Source organism: Scyliorhinus torazame, chromosome 11 (assembly GCF_047496885.1).
Source record: "Scyliorhinus torazame isolate Kashiwa2021f chromosome 11, sScyTor2.1, whole genome shotgun sequence".
Taxonomy (NCBI): domain Eukaryota; kingdom Metazoa; phylum Chordata; class Chondrichthyes; order Carcharhiniformes; family Scyliorhinidae; genus Scyliorhinus; species Scyliorhinus torazame.
Genome location: NC_092717.1, coordinates 92,213,975 through 92,239,017, shown reverse-complemented (window position 1 = coordinate 92,239,017; position 25,043 = coordinate 92,213,975). Strand labels below are relative to the sequence as shown.

Below are 25,043 nucleotides of genomic sequence, written 5' to 3'. Positions count from 1 at the left end.
CGCAAAAAGTTGGTTTACAGGTGCACATGTGATTAAGAAGGCAAATGGAGTCTTGTCCTTCATTGCTCGAGGGATGGAGTTTAAGACTAGGGAGGTTATGCTACAACTGTATACGGTGTTAGTGAGGCCACACCTGGAGTAGTGTGTTCAGTTTTGGTCTCCTTACCTGACAAAGGACGTATTGGTGCTGGAGGGTGTGCAGAGGAGATTCACTAGGTTAATCCCAGAGTTGAGGGGGTTGGATTACGAGGAGAGATTGAGTAGACTGGGACTGTACTCGTTAGAATTTAGAATGATGCGGGGGGTATCTTATAGAAACATATAAAATTATGAAGGGAATAGTTAGGATAGATGCGGGGAGGTTGTTTCCATTGGCGTGTGAAAGCAGAACTAGGGGGCATAGCCTCAAAATAAGGGGAAGTAGATTTAGGACTGAGTTTAGGAGGAACTTCTTCACCAAAGGGTTGTGAATCTATGGAATTCCCTGCCCAGCAAAGCAGTTGAGTCTCCTTCATTAAATGTTTTCAAGGCAAAGATAGATAGTTTTTTGAAGAATAAAGGAATAAAGGGTTATGGTGTTCGGGCGGGAAAGTGGAGCCGAGACGACAAAAGATCAGCCATGATCTCATTCAATGGCGGAGCAGGCTTGAAGGGCCAGATGACCTACCTTTGCTCCTAGTTCTTAAATTCTTCAGCCCCAGGTCCGCCCTGAACAGATCCTTATAATAATCCCTAAACGCCTCATTTATCTTCCCTGGCTCCAACACATCCCCTGCCCCAGTCCGTATCTTCAATATTCCCTGGACGTGGCCTGCCTCCGCAGCTGATGCGCTAACATGCGATTCGCCTTCAATCCATATTTGTACTACATCCCTCTTGCCCTACGTAGCTGTTCTACCACCCTCCTCGTTGTCAGCGTATCAAGTTGCCCCTGTAATTTTTTCCTTCTTGCCAATCCCTCCGTGGTGGGCATCCTCGAGTACTCCCTATCGACCTCCACTATCTTGTTAATTAGCCATTCATATTCCTCCCTCCTTTTCCTGTCCGCTTGAGCCTTGAACGAGATAACCTCCCCTCAGACCACCGCTTTTAGCACGTCCCAAAATGTGGCCGCCGACACCTCCCCGATTCTACATAATCTTTAATCACAACCCTTTGTAACAAAACCCTCTATCTGCCAACAACCCGGCCTCTGCTCCCGTTCCGATCTAAGCCGAATCTCCAGCCAATGGGCGCATGGTCCAAGGTTACTATCTCGGCGTACTCTGCCCCCTCCACCCCGACCAAAATCTCCAGCTCACCACAAAAAGTCAATTCTGGAATATACCCTGTACACATGCGAAGAGAAGGAATATTCCCTCCCCCCTGGGTTCTTGAAGCGCCACGGATCCACCATACCCATCTTTTCCATAAACCCACCCAGCTCCTTTGCCATTCGTATTCTACCCATTGACCTGGGGCTCGACCTATCCACCCTCGGCTCTAGGACACAATTTAAATCAACTGGTGCTTGGCCAAGTCCATGATTGCTGCCAGCAACCTTTTCATAAAACCTACATCATCCCAATTCGGTGCATACACATTCACCAACACCACCAGCGTCCCTTCTAATACCCCACTCACATTTGGGCAGCACGTAAGCACAGTGGTTAGCACTGATGCTTCACAGCACCAGAGTCCCAAGTTCGGTTCCCAGCTTGGGTCATTGTCTGTACGTTCTCCCCGTGTCCGCATGGGTTTCCTCCGGGTGCTCCGGTTTCTTCCCACAAGTACTGAAAGATGGGCTTGTTAGGTGAATTGGACATTCTGAATTCTCCCCCATGTACCCGAACAGTTGCCGCAGTGTGGCGACTAGGAGCTTTTCACAGTAACTTCATTGCAGTGTTAATGTTAGCCTTCTTATAACAATAATAAAGATTATTATGGGACTTCTGGTGGCAGCTTTGAAGGAGCAAGTCGCACATTTGGTGGCTCCCGCTCTGGTCGGACTTTTGTACTTTCCCCCCGACATTTTTCCGGTTTTAAATGGCAAATTCGGAGGCTGAGGCAATTGGGCACAGTTTCCACGTATTGGTGTATGGAGAAAAGAACCAGAAGTGCACGAAAAGGCAGAAATAAAAGGACAGGCAAGGGCTGTGCCGAAGCTGCAGTAGGAGACAGCTTGGCTGAGGACTCCGCGGACCCCTGGTGTGGCGGCCCAGCGATCAACGGAGCAGTTCATGCAGGTCATCCAGAACAGCTTTGCCAAGCAGAAACGGGACTGCCTGGACCTGATTAAGGAATCGATTGATCGGCTGGAGCACAGATTGGACGCGCAGGATTGGGCGATCCAGATGGTTGAGAAGGCTCTGGCTGAGCAGGAGGAGCATCAAACGGCGGTGGAGCTGGAGGTGGGGATGCTGAGGGACCAGCAAAAGAAGCATCTGGAGAAGGTGGAGGACCTAGAGAAAAGGTCCCGTCAGCAGAACTTAAGAATTGACGGGCTCCCGGAGGGGTCTGAGGGAGCTGATGCTGGGGCATACATAGTGGGTATGTTCGAGAAGCTGCTGGGGGAGGGGACATTCTCCCGACCCTTGGAGGTGGACAGGGCTTACGGAGCGCTTGCGAGGAAGCCACGAACGGGGGACACTCTGAGGACAATGGTGGTGAGATTCCACAGGTTCCTGGACAAGGAATGTATTCTTCAGTGGGCCAAGCGAATGCGGAGCTGTAAGTGGGACTGTTGCTAACTTTTGGTTGGTTCAATTGGCTGTTTTATAACCTTTGCTCTCGAGTAACCAGGTATCTTTATGATACCGCCACGAGGTTCAAATTCAAGTAATGATCAATAACTCCGATTAGTAAGATTCAAATCAAAGCACATTTATTGTACACAGTAATCGCCACTCATGCACAAATTCTACTTCTAAGCTACTTCTACAACTAACAGGCCTATACTTAGCTTCGGACTGGCCCACCAGGTCAGGGGAACAAATGGCCTTTCGTTCGGGTTCTGAGTCTGCGGGATTCGAAGTTGGTACGGACTGGTAGCTAGGAGCGCCTATCTCGTAGCGAGCATTGACTTAAGACTTACTGGATATCAGCGGCAGCTGCACCGGTCACTGTCAAGGGTTGGTTCGCGTTGCTGAGTGACCCGGTCAAGAAGAACAATTTGAACTTGGAGGCTTAACTTTATAGTCCCCAGGGGCTTCCCGCCTTTCGGGGCAGACCCTGTACCTGGTTCCAAGTGATTGGACTTCGTTCCAATCGTTTGGTTCGATTTCTCCAATACTGGAGCGGTTCCCTGATCGATGGGCGGTCTTGAGGTGTCTGTTAACCTCTTTTGTGTTGGCTCCTGCTGGCGCCGGGGAGTCTGGCTTAGCTTTGTTTATCCCAAATGTTGCAATTGTTCCTGGGGATCGCTTATTAGTATGTAGATGGCTGCTACATTATTATGCAGATGGCTGCTTGTATCGATGCTCAGTACGAAGTCTTACAACACCAGGTTAAAGTCCAACAGGTTTGTTTCGATGTCACTAGCTTTCAGAGCGCTGCTCCTTCCTCAGGTGAATGAAGAGGTATGTTCCAGAAACACATATATAGACAAATTCAAAGATGCCAAACAATGCTAGGAATGCGACCATTCACAGGTGATTAAATCTTTACAGATCCAGAGATGGGGTAACCCCAGGTTAAAGAGGTGTGAATTGTATCAAGCCAGGACAGTTGGTAGGATTTTGCAGGCCAGATGGTGGGGATGAATGTAATGCGACATGAATCCCAGGTCCCGGTTGAGGCCGCACTCATGTGTGCGGAACTTGGCTATAAGTTTCTGCTCGGCGATTCTGCGTTGTCGCGCGTCCTGAAGGCCGCCTTGGAGAACGCTTACCCGGAGATCAGAGGCTGAATGCCCTTGACTGCTGAAGTGTTCCCCGACTGGAAGGGAACATTCCTGCCTGGTGATTGTTGCGCGATGTCCGTTCATTCGTTGTCGCAGCGTCTGCATGGTCTCGCCAATGTACCACGCTTCGGGACATCGTATTCCTAGCATTGTTTGGCATCTTTGAATTTGTCTATATATGTGTTTCTGGAACATACCTCTTCATTCACCTGAGGAAGGAGCAGCGCTCTGAAAGCTAGTGACATCGAAACAAACCTGTTGGACTTTAACCTGGTGTTGTAAGACTTCGTACTGTGCTCACCCCAGTCCAACGCCGGCATCTCCACATCATGTATCGATGCTGACTGGGCTTTTGCAGAGTTTACACAATAACTTGCACCTGCTAGTTTCTGCCTGTGTTGGCTGAATTTCCCTTCAGCCTTTGCTGTTCTCCATTTTAAATCGGGACTTGGCCAACCCAGGTGGCTACAGGACAACAGTATCTTGTGGGTTTACCAGGACCTGAGTGTGGAGGTGGCCAGGAAAAGGGCAGGCTTCAACCAGATTAAGTCAATCTTCTTCAAGAAACAGGTGAATTTGGACTGCTGTATCCGGCTCGTCTCTAGGTCACATACGAGGACCAGCATCATTATTTTGAGTCGCCCGAAGACACACTGGACTTCGCGAAAAAGAAAGGACTGGTGGGGGGCTGAGAACTTTTGAACTTTGATGCAACTTGTTGGCTTATATTGGTTATATATTTTTTCTATTCTGTTTTTTGAGTTCTGTGTAAGAAGGGAGGGAAAAGTTTTTCGTTTTCGGGTTTTCTTTCTGGTGAATGTTGGCAATGCCTTTTGCTTTAATGTGCACTTTTGTGGGATGAAGACGTGCTTGTTTGGATCTCGGTGTTTTTTTTTCAGTTAAGTGATTGAATGGGGATTGTTAGATGAGAGAATTTGTTTGTATGAGCGCGGGGGGAGGGGAATGAGGGAACAATAGGTGGGAGACTATTTTGCGCCGGGGGCAGGGGCCACCAAACTAGCTGGGTGTGCGAGCTCACGGAAGCGCAGTGGGGGGGGTGCATATGGGTTAGATTTCAGAGTGGTTTTGCTAGGGGGGGGGGGGGGGGGGTGGTGTAGTTGTTCTGCGGACGAGGGAGGGACTTCAGTTGAGGGACAGAGAGGAGGTCGGTGGCGGGGGCTGCGGGGGGGGGGGCAGGCCTGAGGAGGCGCGGCACATGGGCTTGAGGCGGGCCCAAGAAAGGGGATGGCTGATCGACGGAGGGGGGGGGGGGGGGGGGCACTTTGCCCCCTAACCACGCTGATCACCTGGAATGTTCGAGGGCTAAATGGGCCGGTTAAGAGGGCACGTGTGTTCGCGCACCTGAGGGGACTGAAGGCGGACGTGGTAATGTTGCAGGAGACGCACCTTAGAGTAGTGGACCAGGTTAGATTGAGGAAAGCATGGTAGCACAAGTGGATAGCACGGTGGCTGCACAGCGCCAGAGTCCCAGGTTCAATTTCCTGCTGGGTCACTGTCTGTGAGGAGTCTGCACGTTCTCCCCGTGTCTGCGTGGGTTTCGTCCAGGTGCTCCGGTTTCCTCCCACAGTCCAAAGACGTGCAGGACAGGTGGATTGGCCATGATAAATTGCCCTTCGTGTCCAAAACGGTTAGGAGGGGTTATTGGGTTATGGGGATAGGGTGTAAGTGAGGGCTTAAATGGGTCGGTGCAGACTTGATGGGCCGAATGGCCTCCTTCTGCACTCTATGTTCTCCGAAAGGCTTGGTTAGTCAAGTCTTCCACTCGGGGCTGGACACAAAGACTAGAGGGGTTGCGATCTTGATTAATAAGCGGGTGATATTTGAGGTGCGTAGAATAGTTTCGGATGTGGGAGGTTGATATATTATGGTTAGCGGTAAACTGGAGGGGATTAAGGTAGTGCTGGTTAATGTGTACGCACCAAATTGGGATGACATGGAATTCATAATGGAAGGGGACTTTAATAGTTATTGATCCCGGCCTGGATCGGTCATGCTTGAAAACGGGCAGGGTGCCAGCAAGTGCACGGGAACTGAAAGGGTTCATGGAACAGATGGGGGGGGTGGATCCATGGAGATTTAGGCAGCTGAGGGTGAAGAAGTTCTCCTTCTACTTCCTAATGCTTATGGTTTACTCTCAGATCGATTTCTTTATTTTGGGCAGGGCCTTGCTGGTAGGGGTGGTGGACGCGGGGTACTCTGCGATCACAATCTCGGACCTGCAGGTTAGTAAAGATAGCAATCAGCACCCGCAATGGAGGTTAGATGTAGGGCTGTTGGTGGACGAAGCGGTGTGGGAGAGGCTGAGGAAATGCATACAAAATTACCTGCAGGTAAATGATACGGGGGAAGTCTCAGCAGCGGTGGTCTGGGAAGCGCTGAAGGCAGTGGTGAGAGGCGAGCTGATCTCGATCCGGGCTCACAGAGACAGGACGGACAGGGCAGAAACGGACCGACTGGTAAAAGAGATTGTACAAGTCGACAGGAGGTATGTGGAGACTCCAGAGATAGGGCTTTTCAGGGAACAGCGGAGGCTACAGGCGGAGTTTGGCCTGTTAACCATAGGGAGGGCAGTGGAACAGCTCAGAAAGGAGAGGGGGGCGATCTATGAGCATGGAGAGAAGGCCAGCAGGATGCTTGCACAGCAGTCAGAAAGAGGGAGGGCAGCTGGAGAAATAGGGAAAGTTATTGACGGGGATGGGAATTTGGTTGGGGATTCGGCAGGGGTAAGTAAGGTGTTTAGGGATTTCTATAGTAGGCTGCACAGATCGGAACCCCCTACGGGGCTGGAGGGGATGAGGCACTTTCTGGAGGGGCTGACTTTCCCGAAGGTGGACGGGGAGCTGGTAGAAGGACTGGGGCCCCCGATCGGGTTGGAGGGGATAGTGGAGGGCTTGAAGGCGATGCAGTCGGGTAAAGCCCCGGGACCAGACGGGTACCCAGCAGAGTTCTATAAAACGTTCTCTGGGATATTGGGACCGGTGCTGATGAAGGTGTTTAATGAGGCAAGGGAAAGAGGGGTCCTTCCCCAGACGATGTCACAGGCCAAGATTTTGCTTATCCTGAAACGGGACAAGAACCCGGAGCTAAGTGGGTCCTACAGGCCGATATCACTGTTGAATGTAGACACCAAACTGTTGGCCAAAATTTTGTCCTCCAGGATTGAGTACCGCACGTTATTGTGGAGGATCAGACGGGGTTCGTTAAGGGCAGGCATCTGGTGGCCAATGTAAGAAGGCTGTTAAAGTGATTATGATGCCCCCGGAAAGTAGGGAGGTGGAGGTAGTGGTCGCAATGGATGCGGAAAAAGCTTTTGACCGAGTTGAATGGGATTATTTATGGGAGGTTCTGGGGCGGTTTGGATTTGGGAGGGGCTTTATTGACTGGGTCAGGTTGCTGTACGAAGCTCCTGTGGCGAGTGTATGGACGAACAGGACGACTTCAGACTATTTTAGACTGCGCCGGGGAACGAGACAGGGATGCCCCGTCTCCCCACTGCTGTTGAGGGGATGGAAGAAATCATGGGAATTTGGCCGGTTCTCGGGGTATAAGCTTAATATGGGGAAGAGCGAGATGTTTGCGGTCCAGGCGAGGGGTCAAGAGAGGTGACTGGGGGAACTCCTGTTTACATTGGTAGGGGACAGTTTCAGGTACCTAGGTATTCAAGTAGCGCGGGATTGGGACCGGCTACATAAATTGAACGTGGCCCGGTTGGTAGATCAGATGAAAGATGATTTCCGGAGATGGGATGCGCTCCTGTTGTCTCTAGCTGTGAGAGTCCAAACGGTGAAAATGACGGTTCTCCTGAGATTCCTGTTTGTATTTCAATGTCTCCCCATCTTTATTCCGTGGTCTTTTTTAAACCAGGTCAATAAAGTTATTGCGGGTTTCGTATGGGCGGGCAAGTCCCCGCGAGTGAGGAGGGTAATGCTTGAGCGGAGTCGGGGAGAGGGCGGGCTGGCGCTGCCGAACTTTAGCAATTATTACTGGGTGGCCAACATAGCCAAGATTAGGATGTGGCTGGTGGTGGTGGTGGTGGTGGGGGGTCCGGCATGGGTGCATATGGAGGCGGCTTCTTGTAAGGGCACCAGTCTGGGGATGTTGGTAACTGCGCCTCTGCCGTTCCTGCCGGCGTGGTACTCCACCAGCTCTGTGGTGGCAGCCCTGAGAGTCTGGAGGCAATGGAGGAGATATGTGGGGGCAGTGGGAGCATCGGTCCGGTCCCCAATCTGCGAGAATCACCGGTTTGCCCCGGGGAGTATGGATAGGGGGTTCCGAATATGGCGGAGAGCGGGGATTGAGAGGATGGGGGACTTGTTTATAGCGGGGAGCTTTCCGAGTACGAGAGCGCTGGAGGAGAAGTTTGCATTGGTGAGGGGAAACAAATTTAGATATCTGCAGGTGAGGGACCTTCTGCATAGACAGGTATCAACCTTCCCACTCCTGCCACTAAGGCGGATTCTGGACAGGGTAGTTTCCAGAGGATGGGTAGGAGAGGGGACATCTCTGACATTTACAAGGAACTTATGGGATCAGAGGAGACGCAGACTGAGGAGCTGAAGCGCAAGTGGGAGGAGGAGCTGGGGGGAGAGATAGAGGAGGGCCTTTGGGCGGACACGTTGAGTAGAGTCAACGCGACCGCAACCTGTGCCAGGCTCAGCCTGATTCAATTCAAGGTCTTTCACTGGGCTCACATGACAGTGGCCCGGATGAGCAGATTCTTTGGGGTGGAGGACAGGTGTGCAAAATGTGCGGGAGGACCTGCGAACCATGTCCAAAGCTTAGGGGATTTTGGCAGCGGTTTGCTGAGGTCATGTCCAAGGTATTAAAAACAAGGGTGGCAATGTGGGTCCGGAGGTGGCGAGTTTCAGGGTGTCGCAAGATCTGGGAATCCAGGAGGAGAAAGAGGCAGACGTCTGGCCTTTGCTTCCCTGGTAGCCCGGAGTCGGCTATTAGCTTGGAGGGACTAAAAGCCCCCAAAGTCGGAGACCTGGCTATCGGACATGGCTAGCTTTCTCGGTTTGGAGAAAATCAAGTTTGCCTTGAGAGGGTCACTGTTAGGGTTCACCCGGAGGGGGCAACCATTCATCGACTTCTTCGCGGAAAATTAATCGTCAGCAGAGGGGGGGGTTAGGTTCGTGTAGATTAGGGGGTCAATTAATGGTGGGACCTGTTGGGGAGGGAGATGGTATTTGCACTATGTTTATATTCTTATGTACATTGTTTATATTACTGCTGTTACAATGCCAAAAAAAACCTCAATAAAATGTTTATAAAAAAATATATAGATTATTATTGCAATCACATATCTCCCACCCGGGTACCTCACTTACTTCGCACTCACAAACCCCGGATTCTTACTCATCAAAATTGCCACTCCTGCAACTTTGAATCAGGCCCTGAGTGGAAAACCTGACCCACCAACCCCTTCCTTAGCCTAACCTGGTCCTTCACGCGGAGGTGCATCACCTGCAGAAAGACCACCTCCGCTTTCAAGCTTCTAAGGTGCGCAAAGACCCAAGATGTTTTGACCGGTCCATTGAGCCCCCGCACGTTCCACGTTATCAGCCTTACCGGGGGCTTATGCCTCCATTCCCCTCTACCGTCTGCTTTCCTCCCCTTTTGGCTCTACCCCTGTTAATCTCATCCTATACCTGGCCTATCCATGATGGCCCCTTTCTCCACATCTGAGCATGTTTCTTCTCCAACCTCGCCTCATCACGTCTCTCTCCCTCCCCCACCTCCGCTCCCCACCCCAATTCTACCTATCTCGGCTTTCTCCCCCCCCTCACTTCCGTTCACCAACACTGCTTGCCAGCATGGCAACTCCTGCCCAAAGGCTTCTCCCACTGACCCCCATCCCTCCCCTGCCCTCACCTTGCTGCTCTGTGAAGAAGGCTCCCTTCTGACCTCCCCTTCCCCCACCCAAACAAAGACTCATCTCGAACCACAGGCCACCCTCCCCAAGAACAAACAAGAGAAAAAAAAACACACAGCCTCAGGCAGCAGGAGGGGGGGATGGGAACAGCAGTCCCCTTACAACTTTTTCTCCCCTGCCTCCCTTTGTCAATCCAACAGTAAAAGAAAGAAAAAATGCTTCCACATCAGAGGAAAAGAAAAACCTCCAACCCACACTCCATCCGTATTCCCAACTACTTCAAAGCGGCAGCACCTCAGTCTCTCAGAATTGTTCAGTTCAGATCTCCACCACTTTATACTCCTTGATAAAGTCATTGGCTGCTTCTGGGGTCTCAAAATAGCATTCCCAGCCTACAAACATCACTCAAAGCTTCGCCGGATAGGGCATCTCAAACCTGGTCCGCCGTTGTTATAGTTTCGCCTCGACTTTGTTGAACCCCGCACGCCGTTTTGCCAACTCGGCTCCAATGACATTGATCCCTTCCCAATCATAGTTGCGCTTCTCCCTGGCCCAATGCAGAATCTTCTTTTTCTCCACAAACCTATGGAGCCTCATGATCACAGCCCACAGCGGCTCCCCACTCTAGGCATCTGCCTCAGAGACCTCTGCGCTCCGTCCACTTCAGGGGGCTTATCCACACCCCCTCCGCCACCAGCCCCACCAGCATCCTCGAAACGTACCTTGTGGCACTCGCACCTTCCACTCCTTCAGGCAGGTCCACTTTCCCCAGATTCTGCCCTCTCGGTCTACTTTCCTGCTCCTCCACCTTTGCTCTTAAGTCTTACAAAGATCTCCAAAGAGCCCCACCTCCGCCTCCAATGCCCGATCGCTGGTCCGACATCACCCTCTCAATCTCTCGGATCTGCGACCCCTGCACCTCCAAGCATTTATCCACCGAGCCCTTCAGAGGTGTCACAGCCCTTTCGATGGCCTTCGAGCGATCCTCCTGCATCCCCTTCCTCTGCTGACGGAACTCTTATTTGACGAAAGCCATCAACTGTTCCATCTGGGGCTTTCCAACTTGCACCAGCCCTTCCTCCTCTGCCATCCTTTCACTGGCTGCTGCACCACAGGTCTCTTCCAATTCCATGACCAGGTATTTCACCTTCTTCTGCTGGGTTTGGTAACCAGCAGACATACCACTCCCAGGGGGAACTTTGCCTCCAACCTTCACTACACTCTTCTGTCGAAGTTGCACCGAATTTCGGGTAAAAAGAGCTCTTTTCCAAGCCTTCAAGGAGGAGCTGCCCTGTGTGCGACCACTCACACCATAGCCGCCACTGGATGTCAGGGGTGGAGGGTAGCTGCGAGCAGTGTGGGAGGGGCCCAGCCAATCATGTCCATATGTTCTGGTCCTGCCTGAAGTTGGAGAAATATTGGGGGTCATTTTCCAGCACCATGTCGGAGGTTCTTTGTGGATTTGGAGCCGGGTCCCCTGGAGGCCATATTTCCCTGGGGTGTCAGGCCTGCCGAAGCTGCAGACAGATGCAGGGGCAAATGTTTTAGCCATCGCCTCGTTAACAGCTTGCAGGCGGGTTCCGTTGGGGTGGAGGTCAGCTTCTCCCCCCTCGGTGTGGCTGGGGGATCTAATGGAGTTCCTGTATTTGGAGAACGAGAAATTTGCTCTGAGAGGGGCAGATGAGGGGTTCTACCAGAGATGGGTTTATTTGTTTTACATTTTGGGGATCTGGTTGCCGTCAAGGGGTGGGAGGTTGGTTTGGGAGGGGGTGGTATTGGGGGGAGGGGGGGGGGGGGGGGGGAGTTATGTATTGTAAAAATGTTGCAATGTTGAAAATTTGAATAAAAATATTTTTCAATAAAAGACAAATTTTTTTAAATACTCAACAGGTCTAACAGCAATTACAGAGAGGGAACAAGTTAATGTTTTAGGTCTAATGAAAGGTCGTTAAAATTCAGTATATTCTGTTTTATTCCGTGTGTACTTGTTACTTATGTAAAAACTTTAAACTGTTCCTTATATACACATTGGTTCATAGAATGGTTACACAGCAGGGAAGGAGGCCATTTATCACATTGTGTCTGTGCCAGGTCTCTGCAAGAACAAATACAGTTAACTTTAGATCGATAGAGGGTGGCACATGATGCAGTGGTTAGCACTGGGGACTACGGCACTGAGGACCCGGGTTTGAATCCCGGCCCTGGGTTATTGTCCATATGGAGTTTGCACATTCTCCCAGTGTCTGCGTGGATTTCACCCCCACAACCCAAAGATGTAAAGGTTAGGTGGATTGGCCACGCTAAATTGCCCCTTAATTGGAAAAAAAATAATTGGGTACTCGAAGTTTATTTTAAATACTTTAGATCGCTGGCTTTTCATTAGAACTTGATGAAAGGTCATCAGCCTGAAGCATTAACTCAGCTTTACTGTCTATGGATGCTGCCCGACTGGCTGATTACTTCCAGCATTTTGAGTTTTTAATCCAATTAACTTTGTTGTCCTGTTAGGAACTTGCATTTCCTGCAATTTGTGGTGCAAAACATTTTCAAGCGAATGGGCTGGGGGGAAAAAATCCAATTTATGGAACATGTTGCAAGATGTCCTGTTCCAGCAAATACTGGCCCAATAAAGCTGTTCTGACATGTAAATATCAGTAGCTTCATACTATAACCAGATTTCTTTCACTGCCATAGCATGGGACTTGTAAATTGACAAAAAAATTGATTTTCTGATCATTCAATTTTGAGAAAAAAATAAAACTCAATCAGCACTGTACATAGAAAATTATTAAATATATATATATTATATATATATATATATATATATATATATATAAAACATACAGGATGCTATAAATTGAATCCTTTTATTGCCATCACAATCATTTGTTTTACTGCAAATGTTTAAATAAGTGGATTGAATTCAATTCAAAAGTCCTTCATGCTATTAAAAAAATCCATAATCCTCTCACCGCAGTTCTTTAGCAATATGGTCCTGTATGGATGCAGTACTGCAATAGTAATTTTCTTCAAGTTGATAAAGGGCAACCTGGGTCTTGATTAATTCAGACTTCTTTTCTCCAAGCTGAGCCTCTGTAGCCTGATGCTTCTCAACATGCTGATTAAGCTTAAAATGAAAACATATTTTAAAAATGTATATGCAACTAATAAAACAGCAAAATCACTTTTGAGGAAAAGTATCAAATCTACTAACTTTCCAACGATCATTCTTAAACTTGAGATCATCCAAAACTCTGCTACTCATGTCCTACCTCGCACCAGATCCTGTGCACCCATCCATCCTCTCGATGTTCGATAACCTACTGGTTAAGGATTACCTCAATTTTAAAATTCATATCCCTTCATGCCCTTTCTCCTACCTATCTCTGTAACCTCCTCCAAGGTATCTTTTATCATCCAATTTTGGTCACTTGAGCATCACCAATTTTAATCACTCCAACTTTGGTACCCATGTCTTTAGCTGACAAGGCAAGCTCAGGAATTCCTTCCCTAAACTGTTTCACCTCTTTGCCATTTTTTCCTCCTTCAAACCTACCCTTTTCATGAAGCATTTGTTCAGATTTTTGGAAAATCTCAAGCCCCTCGGTGGCAAATTTTGTTTTATAATGCTCCTACGAAGCACCTTGGAAGTGCTTAATTATATTAAAGGTGTTATAAAAATACAAGTTATTGTTGATGTTAAAATTGTTTTCATATACCACCAAAGGCCGACAGTTCCTCCCAGGTCTCAGTCAATCCAGACCACCAAAAGCAGATGAGACAATTTTCACAATATTTGAGAAATGAGATCTTGTCCCGGTTATTTTTATAAATTTTGAAAACAATTAATCATGACAAATAATTGAATAGGACGATAGTGGTCCTAATTTATAATATTAAAGCTCACCCACTGAAAAAATTCTACATTTTCTCACATGAAAAACAATGGCCTGGAGTCTCCACCCCATGATGCTGGCAACGCGGATCGCAATCAGGCGTCCGGGCGAAATCAAGATTTGTGCCTGGTGCCGAACTGACCACTATGCTCCTACGCTGGTGGCGCAAACGGGATCTACGCACTGGCATGCAAAAACGGCATTTGCATGCATTTACATTTCATTATTGGGATCGACCCAGTTTGTTCCACGCCTTCACCCTTCTGGAATAAGTCATGCAGGCACGGTTTACTACAGGTATTTACAAGCAGGGACTGGGCGCCATGGCTGCCAAGGGAGAGAGAGAAGATAAGAAAAGTTTTTTTTAAATTGCAAAACTTGCTGGGGGTGGCTGCCAGGACCGGGGAGGTGTAGCGGGGAGCGTCTTGCTGGCATATCAGTGGATTCGGGTGTCCCCCTCAGGATCAGGGTGGCAGGGCACAAGCAGCCATTGCTGCAGTAAAGGTTTCAAAAGCAACCATTTGGTACAAATTACAAGCTGGCTGCTCACACTGCTGACTGCTCACTGTGTCCTGGAAATGTTTAAGAGCCTCTGGTAATTTGGAAGCTCCATCAGTGCACTCCTCAGAAGCGCAGCCCCACTTGAGGAGAAGCAGGGGAATAGCACAGTTCATCCCAAAAATAGGAAACAGGCACTGTGTTTCTTGCACCCTCCCTGGCACACTGCCCTTCTCAGGGCAGAGGTCTCACCAGAGACACTATCAGAAAGCCCATTCCACAGGGCCACCAGCTGTCTCCAAGCCCTGTTCGCCCACCGCACCCCAGCTCCCCCATCCATCCTGCCCCGAACAGGTTGTCACAATATATGTATCACACCCAGCACCCACATCACACTGCAGCTAGGTTCCCAGCAGATGCCCCCCCACCCCCCCACTCCTCACTCAACCCCATCTGTAGGACTGGACCATACACAAGCCTCTAAGCATGGGGGCGATTGGTGGGACACTGTGACACTCTCCACTGCACAACCACGTGTCACCCTATGATGGGATAACACATGGCCTACCCAATGAGGACACCCACAGTGGGCCCCACTGTGAAGGTCAGGTCAGAGGCTGCATAAACCGGTCATTGACACGGGTTGCAGCAGCCATCCGTACCCCTGTTGATAGGGACTTAATGCGGTGGAAACCATTGAAATGGTTCTTTCATTGTCAATTTCATTTCCCTTTAAAGCTTTCAAGCCTGTGTGAAATGAAATGAAAATGAAATGAAATGAAATGAAAATGAAAAATGAAAAATGAAAAATGAAAATGAAATGAAAATCGCTTATTGTCACAAGTAGGCTTCAATGAAGTTACTGTGAAAAGCCCCTAGTCGCCACATTCCGGCACCTGTTCGGGGAGGCTGTTACGGGAATGTGTGCATGCCTCGATGCCTAAAAGCTTTCAACTGTATTGGTTACATTCAACTGAATGTAGCCAATGCAGGCACAATCAAAGGAAGGATTACCTTAAGAGCTTCCAGGTTCTCAGAACAGCCTCTTTAAAAAAAACTGCGGTTGGGAAAACAGCAGTTCTTCACAGTTAACAGACTCCTGTAGAGCTATTTATAAACAACAGGGGGGGGGGGGGGCGGGGGGGTGAAGAAGTGGTACCTGCGGGAGCCCTGCCAGCACTCCAGGGAGGAGTGGGGGTGGGGGGGAAATCACAACAGTACTGTGAGATTGAGGTGCCTTTTAAAAATAGCCACCCGATCTCGGAGGAGTAGGACCTAATATAATACAATAATGTAATTTTTATTAGTGTCACAAGTAGGTTTACATTAACACTGCAATGAAGTTATTGTGAAAATCCCCTAGTCGCCACACTCTGGCGCCTGTTCGGGTACACGGAGGGAAAATTCAGAACATCCAATTCATTTAACAACCACGCCTTTTGGGACTTGTGGGAGGAAACCAGAGCGCCCGGAGGAAACCCACACAGACACGGGGAGAACGTGCAGACTCCACACAGACAGTGACCCATTGTCGAACCCGGGTCTCTGGCGCTGTGAAGCAACATGCTAACCACTGTGCTACCGTACCGGACCTGTCAGAGAGATTAGGCCCCACTCCTCCCAGGTCCAGCCAAGACCCCGATCCTCTTTTAAAAAATTTACAATGTACTATGGAATCGCACAAAGTGCCCAATCCTAGTAAAAGAAGTCTATGTGCTAGAGCGTCGCTTCCCGCGCCAGCAGAAATCACTCTGGTTTTCCCACTGTCAGGAACACTTAGTCTGCAAACAGGAGAATCCCACCCATTGTGTTTCTCTTTTCTTCTTCAGCAAACCACAGGCCATCCTGCATGGTCAGAAGCTCTCTCAAATTAAACACCTTTTCTTTTATAAAGAATGGGTGTCTTGAATTGTCACTTAAAATTATTTTGTTAGATAACTATAAAACACTTTAATGGCTAATGATCGAAATAAGATACGAATGTCGGCTATTTTCAGTGCATACCGAAAGGATGGCAACAGACATGAATACTTAAGCATCCAAAAATCTCCTTTCAGCACGACACGTTTATTGTAACTTGAAACTTCACATGCAATATTCTCATTACGGCTGATCAGTTAAAGAGTCTCACAGTACAGAAGAGGCCCTTTGGCCCATTGAGTCTGCACCGACAAAACTACACTAAATCTACACTACTCTCATTTCCAGCACTTGGCCCACAGGTTTGAATGTTATGACGTTTCAAATGCTCATCCTCGAGCTTATGAGCTTTCCCACCTCTACTACCCTACCAGGCAGTACATTCCAGATTCCCACCATCCTCTGGGTGAAAAAGCTTTCCCTCAAATCTCCTCTAAACCTTCTGCCCTTCCATTTTAAAATTATGCCCCCTCATTATTGACCTTTCAACTGAGGGGAACAGCTGCTTCCTATCCATTCTGCCCATACCCCTCAAAATTGTATCCACCCCAATCAGGTCCCCCTGAGCCTTCTCTGCTCTAAAGAAAACAACTCGAACTCGAAGGGCAACACGGTAGCACAGGGCAGCACACGTGGCTAGCACTGTGGCTTCGCAGCGCCAGGGTCCCAGGTTCGATTCCCTGCTGGGTCACTGTCTGTGCGGAATCCTCACGTTCTCCCCGTATCTGCGTGGGTTTCCTCCGGGTGCTCCGGTTTCCTCCCACAGTCCAAAGACATGCAGGTTAGGTGGATTGGCCATGATAAATTGCCCTTAGTGTCCACGAAAAAAGGTGAGGAGGGGTTATTGGGTTATGGGGATAGGGTGGAGGTGAGGGCTTAAATGGATCAGTGCAGACTCGATGGGCCAAATGGCCTTCTTCTGCACGGTATGTATGTTCTGTGTTCTATGAACCTATCCAGCCTCTCTTCTAAACTCAAATGCTCCATCCCAGGCAACATCCTGGTGAATCGCCTCTGCACCATCCGAGTACAGTTTCTATAATGAGGTGACCATAACTGCACACACTGCTTCAGCCTGAACTTAAAATCAATTTGAAGAATGCATATATATTAATTATCACCATCTTGTCTGGACCATTTAAGTTGAATTATTAATTTTATTTGTATGTTTATTGCATATGGTTTCTGTTGTTGATAGTGTTATGTTACCATTTAATCAATGTTCCAATGGCCCACTGGGGTGGTGGTGGCATAGTGGTATCGTCAGTGCACTAGTAATATAGAGACCCAGGTTAAAGCTCTGGGGACCTGGGTTGGAATCCCACCATAGCAGATGGTGAAATTTGAATTCATTAAAAACTTGGAATTAAAAGTCCAATAATGTCCAATGAAACCATTGTCGATTGTCATAAAAATCCATCTGGTTCACTAATGGCCTAGAGCAGTGTTTTTCAAACTTTTTGTCCCGGGATCCACTTTTGCCAACTGGCTGACTTTCAGGACCCACTTGATGGCTGGCACAGACATGATGGACCAAAGGGCCTCTTTCTGTGTTCCGTGTTGTAAAACTATATGACTCTATGAAAGTAGAAATATATTCAAAGTGCAGAGGAGAGCCAGGAGGTTGATGTCAATGTTTGAATTATGAAAAAAAAACAAGATTTACATTTTTCTAGCACCTTCAAAACTACATGAGCATATGGTAGTTTGCAACCAATGAAGTACAGTCACTGTAATGTCAGTTTATTCACAGCAAACTCCCACAAACAGCAATGTGATAAGGACCAAATAATCTGTTTTTGTGCTGTTGATTGAAGGATAAATGTTATTCAATGTAGTCCCAAAGAATCTTTTACATCCACATGAAAGGCAGAGCCTCCATGTAACATGGTAACTAGAAAATGGCATTTCTAGCAGAGCAGCATCCCTGCAGTACTACACTTAGCCTAGATGTGGAAGTGAACCCACAACCTCTGTTGTAGAGACAAGAGCATTACCCACTGAGCCATGACTAACACAGAGGAAAGACTCCAGAAATTTAGGTTTAATAGCCCTCAATCTTAAAGATAATCTTGCAGAAGAAGATACAGTATGCTAATAAATGATTGTGGAAGATGAATCCAGAACATTCCTGTAAATTTAACTGTGACATACGGGTTTAAACTTGGAAAAGCGCTTTTGGGATTGGTATCAATTTTTTTTCATTTGCAATGCATGATGATTTTTGGGAAGGCAGTGCAGACATAGGCAGCGAGTTTCCATAAAATTCTGAGGACTTTCCTTCTGTAGCTGTTGTGAAAGCGTCCTAGTGTGATTGTTCTGTGCCAGGTTTAATCTGGTCCCTATAATAGTTTAAATCTTTCAATTCAGAATTCAAGTTTTGCTGGGGGTGAGGATCGACACACAGACCCAGAAAGAAAGACAGTTTTCTCCAAAGCTGGTGTCCCACACACATTTTGAATGGATGCGTAAAATCTCCAATCTGGGCCGGGATTATCCGAGCCTCCGCGCCGAAATGGGGCCTCAGAACCACGATCGGGTCCGATGCCGGGACGCCATTCTCCGGCGACCGGAGAATCGGCAGCAGTCGGGCGTGCGCAGTTGACACAGCGCCGGTTGGGGGCCGTTGAAAGAGGCCCCCACGGCGATTCTCAGCAGTTGATCGGCCGAGTTCCCTCCGTCATGGTTCACGTATGATTCGGCGCCGCAGCTGCGGTGGCCGTCCTGGTGTGGGGCGGGGCGATCGTGTGGGGAGGCCTCCACGACAGCCAGGCCCGCGATCGGGGACCACCCATCGGTGGGCGCAAGCGATCTGGGGGGGGCCTACCTTCTTCCTCGCCGGCCCGCTGTGCGCGACGGTGTTTATGCCGGCGTCAACACTTAGCCGCGTTTTTAGAGAATCCCGGCCCTGGTGATTGGTTCCCAAAAGCTCTTTCCAACGAGAGGATGGAGAGAGAGAGAGTATGTAAGTGGAGGGCTTGCAGGCTGGGGGTTTGTGCTAGCTTCTCTAACAAATGGGAACGGAGTCTCTTGGTGGGGGAACCTGAAAAGCTACTCAATTTAAGTTTAGTTGATTGAAAGATTTCAGTTTAGTGAAAAGTCGGATTGATTGGTGACGACCCGATGGCCCATTACCTGGCTTCAGTTTTGTCCACATGATGGTTCCAAATTACAGCTAACAGTGTGGTTTGCTGTTGGGATGTCTGTCAGCCAGCCAGTCCATTCTGTTTCTCACTCCTGGGCCATGCATTCTCCCGTATCTCCCCTCACAAAAGCCACTTTCGTGGAACATTTTCTGTTTGCCATCCTGATCTTTCCCAGTAGTTGGGATACCTAAGTTAATTTCAGGGTGCGCCGCAACCCTTTTTACATCTGCCCACGACCCACCCACGGGTCGCGACCCCCACTTTGAAAAAGCCTAGCCTGGAGGGAAGGAAGCCTGCCATCCTTACCTACCTAGCCTACATGTGACTCCAAGCCCACAGCAACATGGTTGACTGTTAATTAAATGCCCTCTAAAATGGCCTAGCAAGCCACTCAGAGCAATAATACTGGCTGGCTCAGCCAGCGACGCCCACATCCCATGAATTAAAAGTTCTGATAATAATACCATCCTTTTTTAAAAATATGCAATAAATAATTACATAAATGGGATTCTGGGTCATTTTCAATCTATAGTGCATTAAAAAAACCAATAATATCATGAATAAAGATGCCATAATTCCAGTCAAACATGCCTGCCTTTCTAGCAACCAGATTTGACGTCCTCCATCTGTTACTGCAGCAGTAGTCTTCGCCAGCGCTTGTTTGATCTTCACTAGTTCAGACTCCTTGTAAGCCATATCCCGGTTGGCAATTTCCTTCAGTTTCTTCATTTGAAGCAGTTCCTCTATCAGTAATTTCTTTTCACTGGAGTGAGCACCTGTTAGAATTATATTTTTAGTCTTTATGTACTTCAGTGTTGTCATGAATGCGCTCATGCAACAGAAGTAAAACAAATTTAACAAGACAATGTCCAGCAACAGGTAGCAGGGGCGCTTCCATCATTCAAAAGCCAGTATTCAAAAGGCCAGATGAGATGCGTCTCTCCCAATAATGAGATTAGAAGGCAGCTTAGTAAAGAATCGGATATTTCATGGCGCCGAGGTCCCAGGTTCGATCCCGGCACTGGGTCACTGTCCGTGTGGAATTTGCACATTCTCCCCGTGTTTGCGAGGGTTTCGCCCCCACAACCCAAAGATGTGCAGGCTAGGTGGATTGGCCACGCCAATTGCCCCTTAATTGGAAAAAATGAATTGGGTACTCCAAATTTATTTTTAAAAGAATCGGATATTGATGGCTTATGAGTAGAAACAGTTTGCATAGATGATTGGGAAAATCTATGAAGTATACATATGTTAATGCCTAGGGAAAAGGAAGTTGATACGCTAGACAGCCAAATACACTGAAGGCATAATCAAAGAAAAACAAAGGTATAATTGGACAGACCCTCAGAGGCAAGAGAGGCCAGTTGCCACCCAGCAAGCTGAGAAAGCAGACAAGCCAGTTTTCCAGTTGGTAGCCTAAAAGCCAGTTTTCCAGCTAGCAGCCGGAGGCTAGGTTTTATATGTAACTGCCTTGAAGTCTTAGAACCAAGGCAGTGCAGAAAGCCTTTGTAAAGGCAGTTTAAATATCTTCACTGGACCAGGAAAAACGTTTTCCAAACTTGACTGGTGTAACTTATACATTTATTTACTTTGAATGGTGTTTGGTGAAATGGGGTAGTCTTAAGGAGTTCATGGATCGTAGATATATTTTGGAATAAGGGGTACTTTCTACATAAACTGTGTGTGTAATAATTCATATAGCCTAATTGTCATATAGTAGTCCTGTTCGCATGTATTTGTCTTTATTTTAATAAATAATCTTCAATAATTGTTACACGACGACTGAGCTGCTGATTCTCACTGGGGTTTCACTTGTCTCCCCACATCAAAACAAGACAAACTATGCACCCCCGCAAACCGCTACCCTCGCAGATAACATCAGTGGGCTTCATAACAATGCCAACTAACATAGATTAATAAGGCTTTTGTAGCATGGGAAGTAAGAGATATTGGACATGAAAAAATGCCACCTTTTTCCCCACTTCGGTTTAGAAATAATAAAACTATATTTTCAGTATATATTTCAATTCAGAACACAACAATAATGTAAACACATATTCTCTAGGTGTTAAAGGTATCAAGGGATAAGAGGTTAGTGTGGGAAAATGGTGTTGAGGTGAAAGATTAGCCATGATCTAGTAGATGACTGGCAAGAAGGCTCAAGAGACCGAAAGGCCTACTCCTGCCCCTATTTCCTAGTATTGCAGAAAAAGATAGCCTATAGTGTCTCTTTTGTCCAGATTGAAAGGCCAAGAAAATTATGGTTTGAGGGATAATGAAAATTGTTAATTAAGTTGGAGAGTATGTTTTGGGGGGAAAATGCTAATCTTAATTACTCATTGTACATTTGAAATATTACGCTGAGGCGTGTTGCCTATTGTCATGAAGTTTACATTTATTTATTACCACAGAAGAGCTTTACTGCAATGATGGTAATTATTCTAGTACAATACTTGTGCAGAATCTAGAATACTTTTGAAAGGATTTTGTATGAGCTTGCCAAACAAAAAAAACTGCTTGAGTCTACTTTTCAAATAAGCATTTCACAGTAAGATTCAAATAGAAACAGTTGACTTCTATTAATCAAACATTTGAAGTAAACCATAACTAAAATACAAAATAGTGTTGTCAGACAAAACCTTTGGAGCACCATGAACAAGCACTGGTATGTGTTGCAAGTTAAGTAATAACTTTCCTGCTATTCATTGCAATATCCTGGTAAACATTCACAAGCACAAGCTCAGCTAATTGGTTTTCAATGGCCGAAGTGCAGAATTAACTGGCTCTGAAAGAATGTTTACTGCTTCTGTGTTCTGTTGACAGGAGTGGGCGGATTTAAAAAATAAAATCTCAGGGCTGTTTGGCCACTGAATATTCCTGCTGCTTATGCAACTAGTAGCCACCCATTTATATTATCTAATGGAACAACAGAAATCCAGGTTACTTTTGTGGGACCAGATAAGCAACCCTATTCCTATTGGCCCCACAAAAATAATTAAAACTTACCTTTCGAGGCCTTTTGCCCATTTCCAACCGCCACACCCTGTTTAAGAATCTGACTGACAGGGGCAGCACGGTGGCACAGTGGTTAGCATTGCTGCCTACGCCGCTGAGGAGCTGAGTTCGAATCCCGGCCCTGGATCACTGTCCGTGTGGAGTTTGCACGTTCTCCCCGTGTCTGCGTGGGTTTCACCCCCACAAACCCAAGATGTGCAGGATAGGTGGATTGGCGGAAGCAGCTCTTCACAAGAGCAACGTGCATTTTGGTATGCTGTACCCAGCAAAACTCTGGGTCACATACCAAGAAAGAGAATACTTCTTTACAGCCCCTGCCGAAGCAAACAAGTTTGTCGAGGAACACGGGCTGGCAAACTGGCAACGAGGATAGAAACGAGGGGCCCCTGGCAAGGGGCAACAACACGCCGATGGGGTGGGAGGGGAGGGGTGAGGCAATACCAGGGCCCCCCACCACGCCGAGTGCACCCTGAACAAAGAGCAAACCACTGCCCGAGGGACTGCTTCAGGTGGGAGATCAGGCACCAGCACGAGGGAACGAGAGTAGCGGAGAAGGGAGAGCAAGCAAGAGGAGTGCAGGGTAGGATAGGGGAAGAGCGGGCAGAAATCCGCAGAGGCCGGGTAGGGGAGAAGCGAGACAGTAACTCCCGAGAGGGGGGCCACCGCACGAGCAGGAAAGCTAGCGCCGGGGGCATGCAACAAAGCAGGGCCGCAGTGCCCCCCCAACAGGGGGGGAAGGCGCCAGGCAGGGGGTGGGGGGGGGAACCATTCAACAGAGGCGGGAGAGCAAACGGGGATACGAACATGGGAAAGAGGGACAAAGGAGGGGTATACGGGAGAGGGGGGAAAGGGAGAGACGGGGGGGGGGGGGTGGGGGGGCACAGGGAGGGAGAGACCGGGGAGGAGGGACACAGGGAAGGAGGGACAAACAAGTCTAGAAAAGGAATAGGGCTACAAAGTGCTACAACCAAGGGCTCAAAACAAGGAATCGCTGCAAGCACCCACCCAGTACGGTCTCTGGGCGAAGGGAGATCCCAGAGTGCAGGGGACTACCCGTGTGGCGGACGCACAGTGGGTGGCCATGTCGTGTGCCCCCAGGACAAAGGGAAACCCCGGAGCGCAGGGACCTGACTGCATGGAGAGAGCAGTGGCAGCGGCCATCCTGGACGGCTCCCTAACAAAGGGAAACCCCGGAGGGCAGGGGCGCTTCCATCAGGTAAATATGGTTAATCCCACAGGAACGAGGGGGCAGAAGCCCCCACCAGGATAGTCACCTGGAACGCAAGGGGACTCAATGGCCCAGTGAAGAGATCCAGAGTCCTCACCCACCTAAGAAATATGAGGGCCGACATAGTCTTCCTCCAAGAGACACACCTGAGAGAGCAGGACCGACTGCGAGTAAGAAAGGGCTGGGTAGGACAAACCTACCATTCCTGCTATGGGACAAGGGCCAGGGGGGTGGCGATACTGATCGGCAAGAGGACGATGTTTAGGGCGACAAAGACGGTTACGGACCCGGGAGGACGGTACGTCATGGTCAGCGGGGCCCTGACTGGGGCACCGGTAGTACTAGTTAACGTGTACGCACCCAACTGGGACGACACGAGCTTCATCAAGAAGACCATGGCAGAAATCCCTGACATAGCAACGCATCGACTTCAACGGTGTACAGGATCCAAAGACAGACAGATCAAACCCCAAAATGGGGAAAACCCCAAGCATGGCAAGGGAACTCAGTCACTTTATGGAGCAGATGGGAGCGGTGGGCCCCTGGAGGTTCACCCACCCAGGGGAGAAGGAATTCTCCTTCTTCTCCCCAGTACACAACGTATACACCAGAATTGACTTCTTTGTGGTGGGGAAAACGGTGCTTCCGGGGATAGACAAAGTGGAATATTCCGCAATTGTGATATCAGACCACGCTCCACACTACATAGACGCGAGGCTGGTGACAGGCAGGGCCCAACACCCCACATGGAGGTTGGACGTTGCCCTACTAGCTGACAAGGCCTTCAACGAAAGGATATTGCAGGCCATAGCAGAGTACACGGAGAACAACCAGAATGGGGAGGTCTCACCCTCCATGTTCTGGGAAGCACTAAAGGCCGTACTAAGAGGGGAAATCATCGCTTTCAAAGCGCAAAAAGATAGGGAGGAAAGGGCAGCTAGGCAGCAGCTGGTTGACACCATACTGGAGGTAGACCGTAAATACACCGAGGCCCTGACCGTAGAGCTCCTGGCGGACAGGAAAGAGCTACAAAGGAACTTTGACCTGCTCTCCACAAGGAAAGCAGTGCACCAACTCTGCCAGGCACGTGAGACCCTATACGAACACGGAGACAAAGCCAGCCGCCTGTTGGCACACCAGCTGAGAAAGCAGGCAGCCACCAGAGAAATTGCACAAATCAGGGATACCAGAGGCAAGTTAGAAACAGAACCAGAAAAGATCAACAAAACCTTCAAGGCCTTCTTCCAAGGGCTGTACACCTTGTACATCAGAGCCCCCAATGGGGGAAGTCCGGTAAGAAACGGTTCCTTGATGGACTGGACTTTCCAGTCGTGGGGGAGGGCAGAAAACGGGGCTTGGAAGCACCACTAGCACTGGGAGATCATGGACAGCATTAGCTCCATGCAGTCGGGGAAGGCGCCGGGTACCAGATGGGTTCCCGGCGGACTTCTACAAAAATTTTGCGACAGCTCTGGCCCAGCGGGAGATGTTCACAGACTCACTAGCTAGGGGCACACTGCCACCCACGCTAGCACAGACCTCAATCCCGCTGATACTTAAGAAA

At 48.6% G+C, this 25,043-nt stretch overlaps 1 protein-coding gene across 3 annotated transcripts in view; it reads right to left on the bottom strand.

Annotated features, from left to right (window-relative positions):
- LOC140385384 (uncharacterized) overlaps positions 1-25,043 on the bottom strand; it is a 101,846-nt gene that overhangs the window by 46,540 nt on the left and 30,263 nt on the right. For all 3 annotated transcript variants that reach the window (XM_072467498.1, XM_072467497.1, XM_072467496.1), the window contains 2 exons: positions 19,828-20,012; positions 12,749-12,903 (listed from right to left, as the gene is read on the bottom strand). In XM_072467498.1, coding sequence (XP_072323599.1) covers positions 12,749-12,903; positions 19,828-20,012 — 340 coding nt within the window. The remainder of the gene's footprint in view (positions 1-12,748; positions 12,904-19,827; positions 20,013-25,043) is intronic.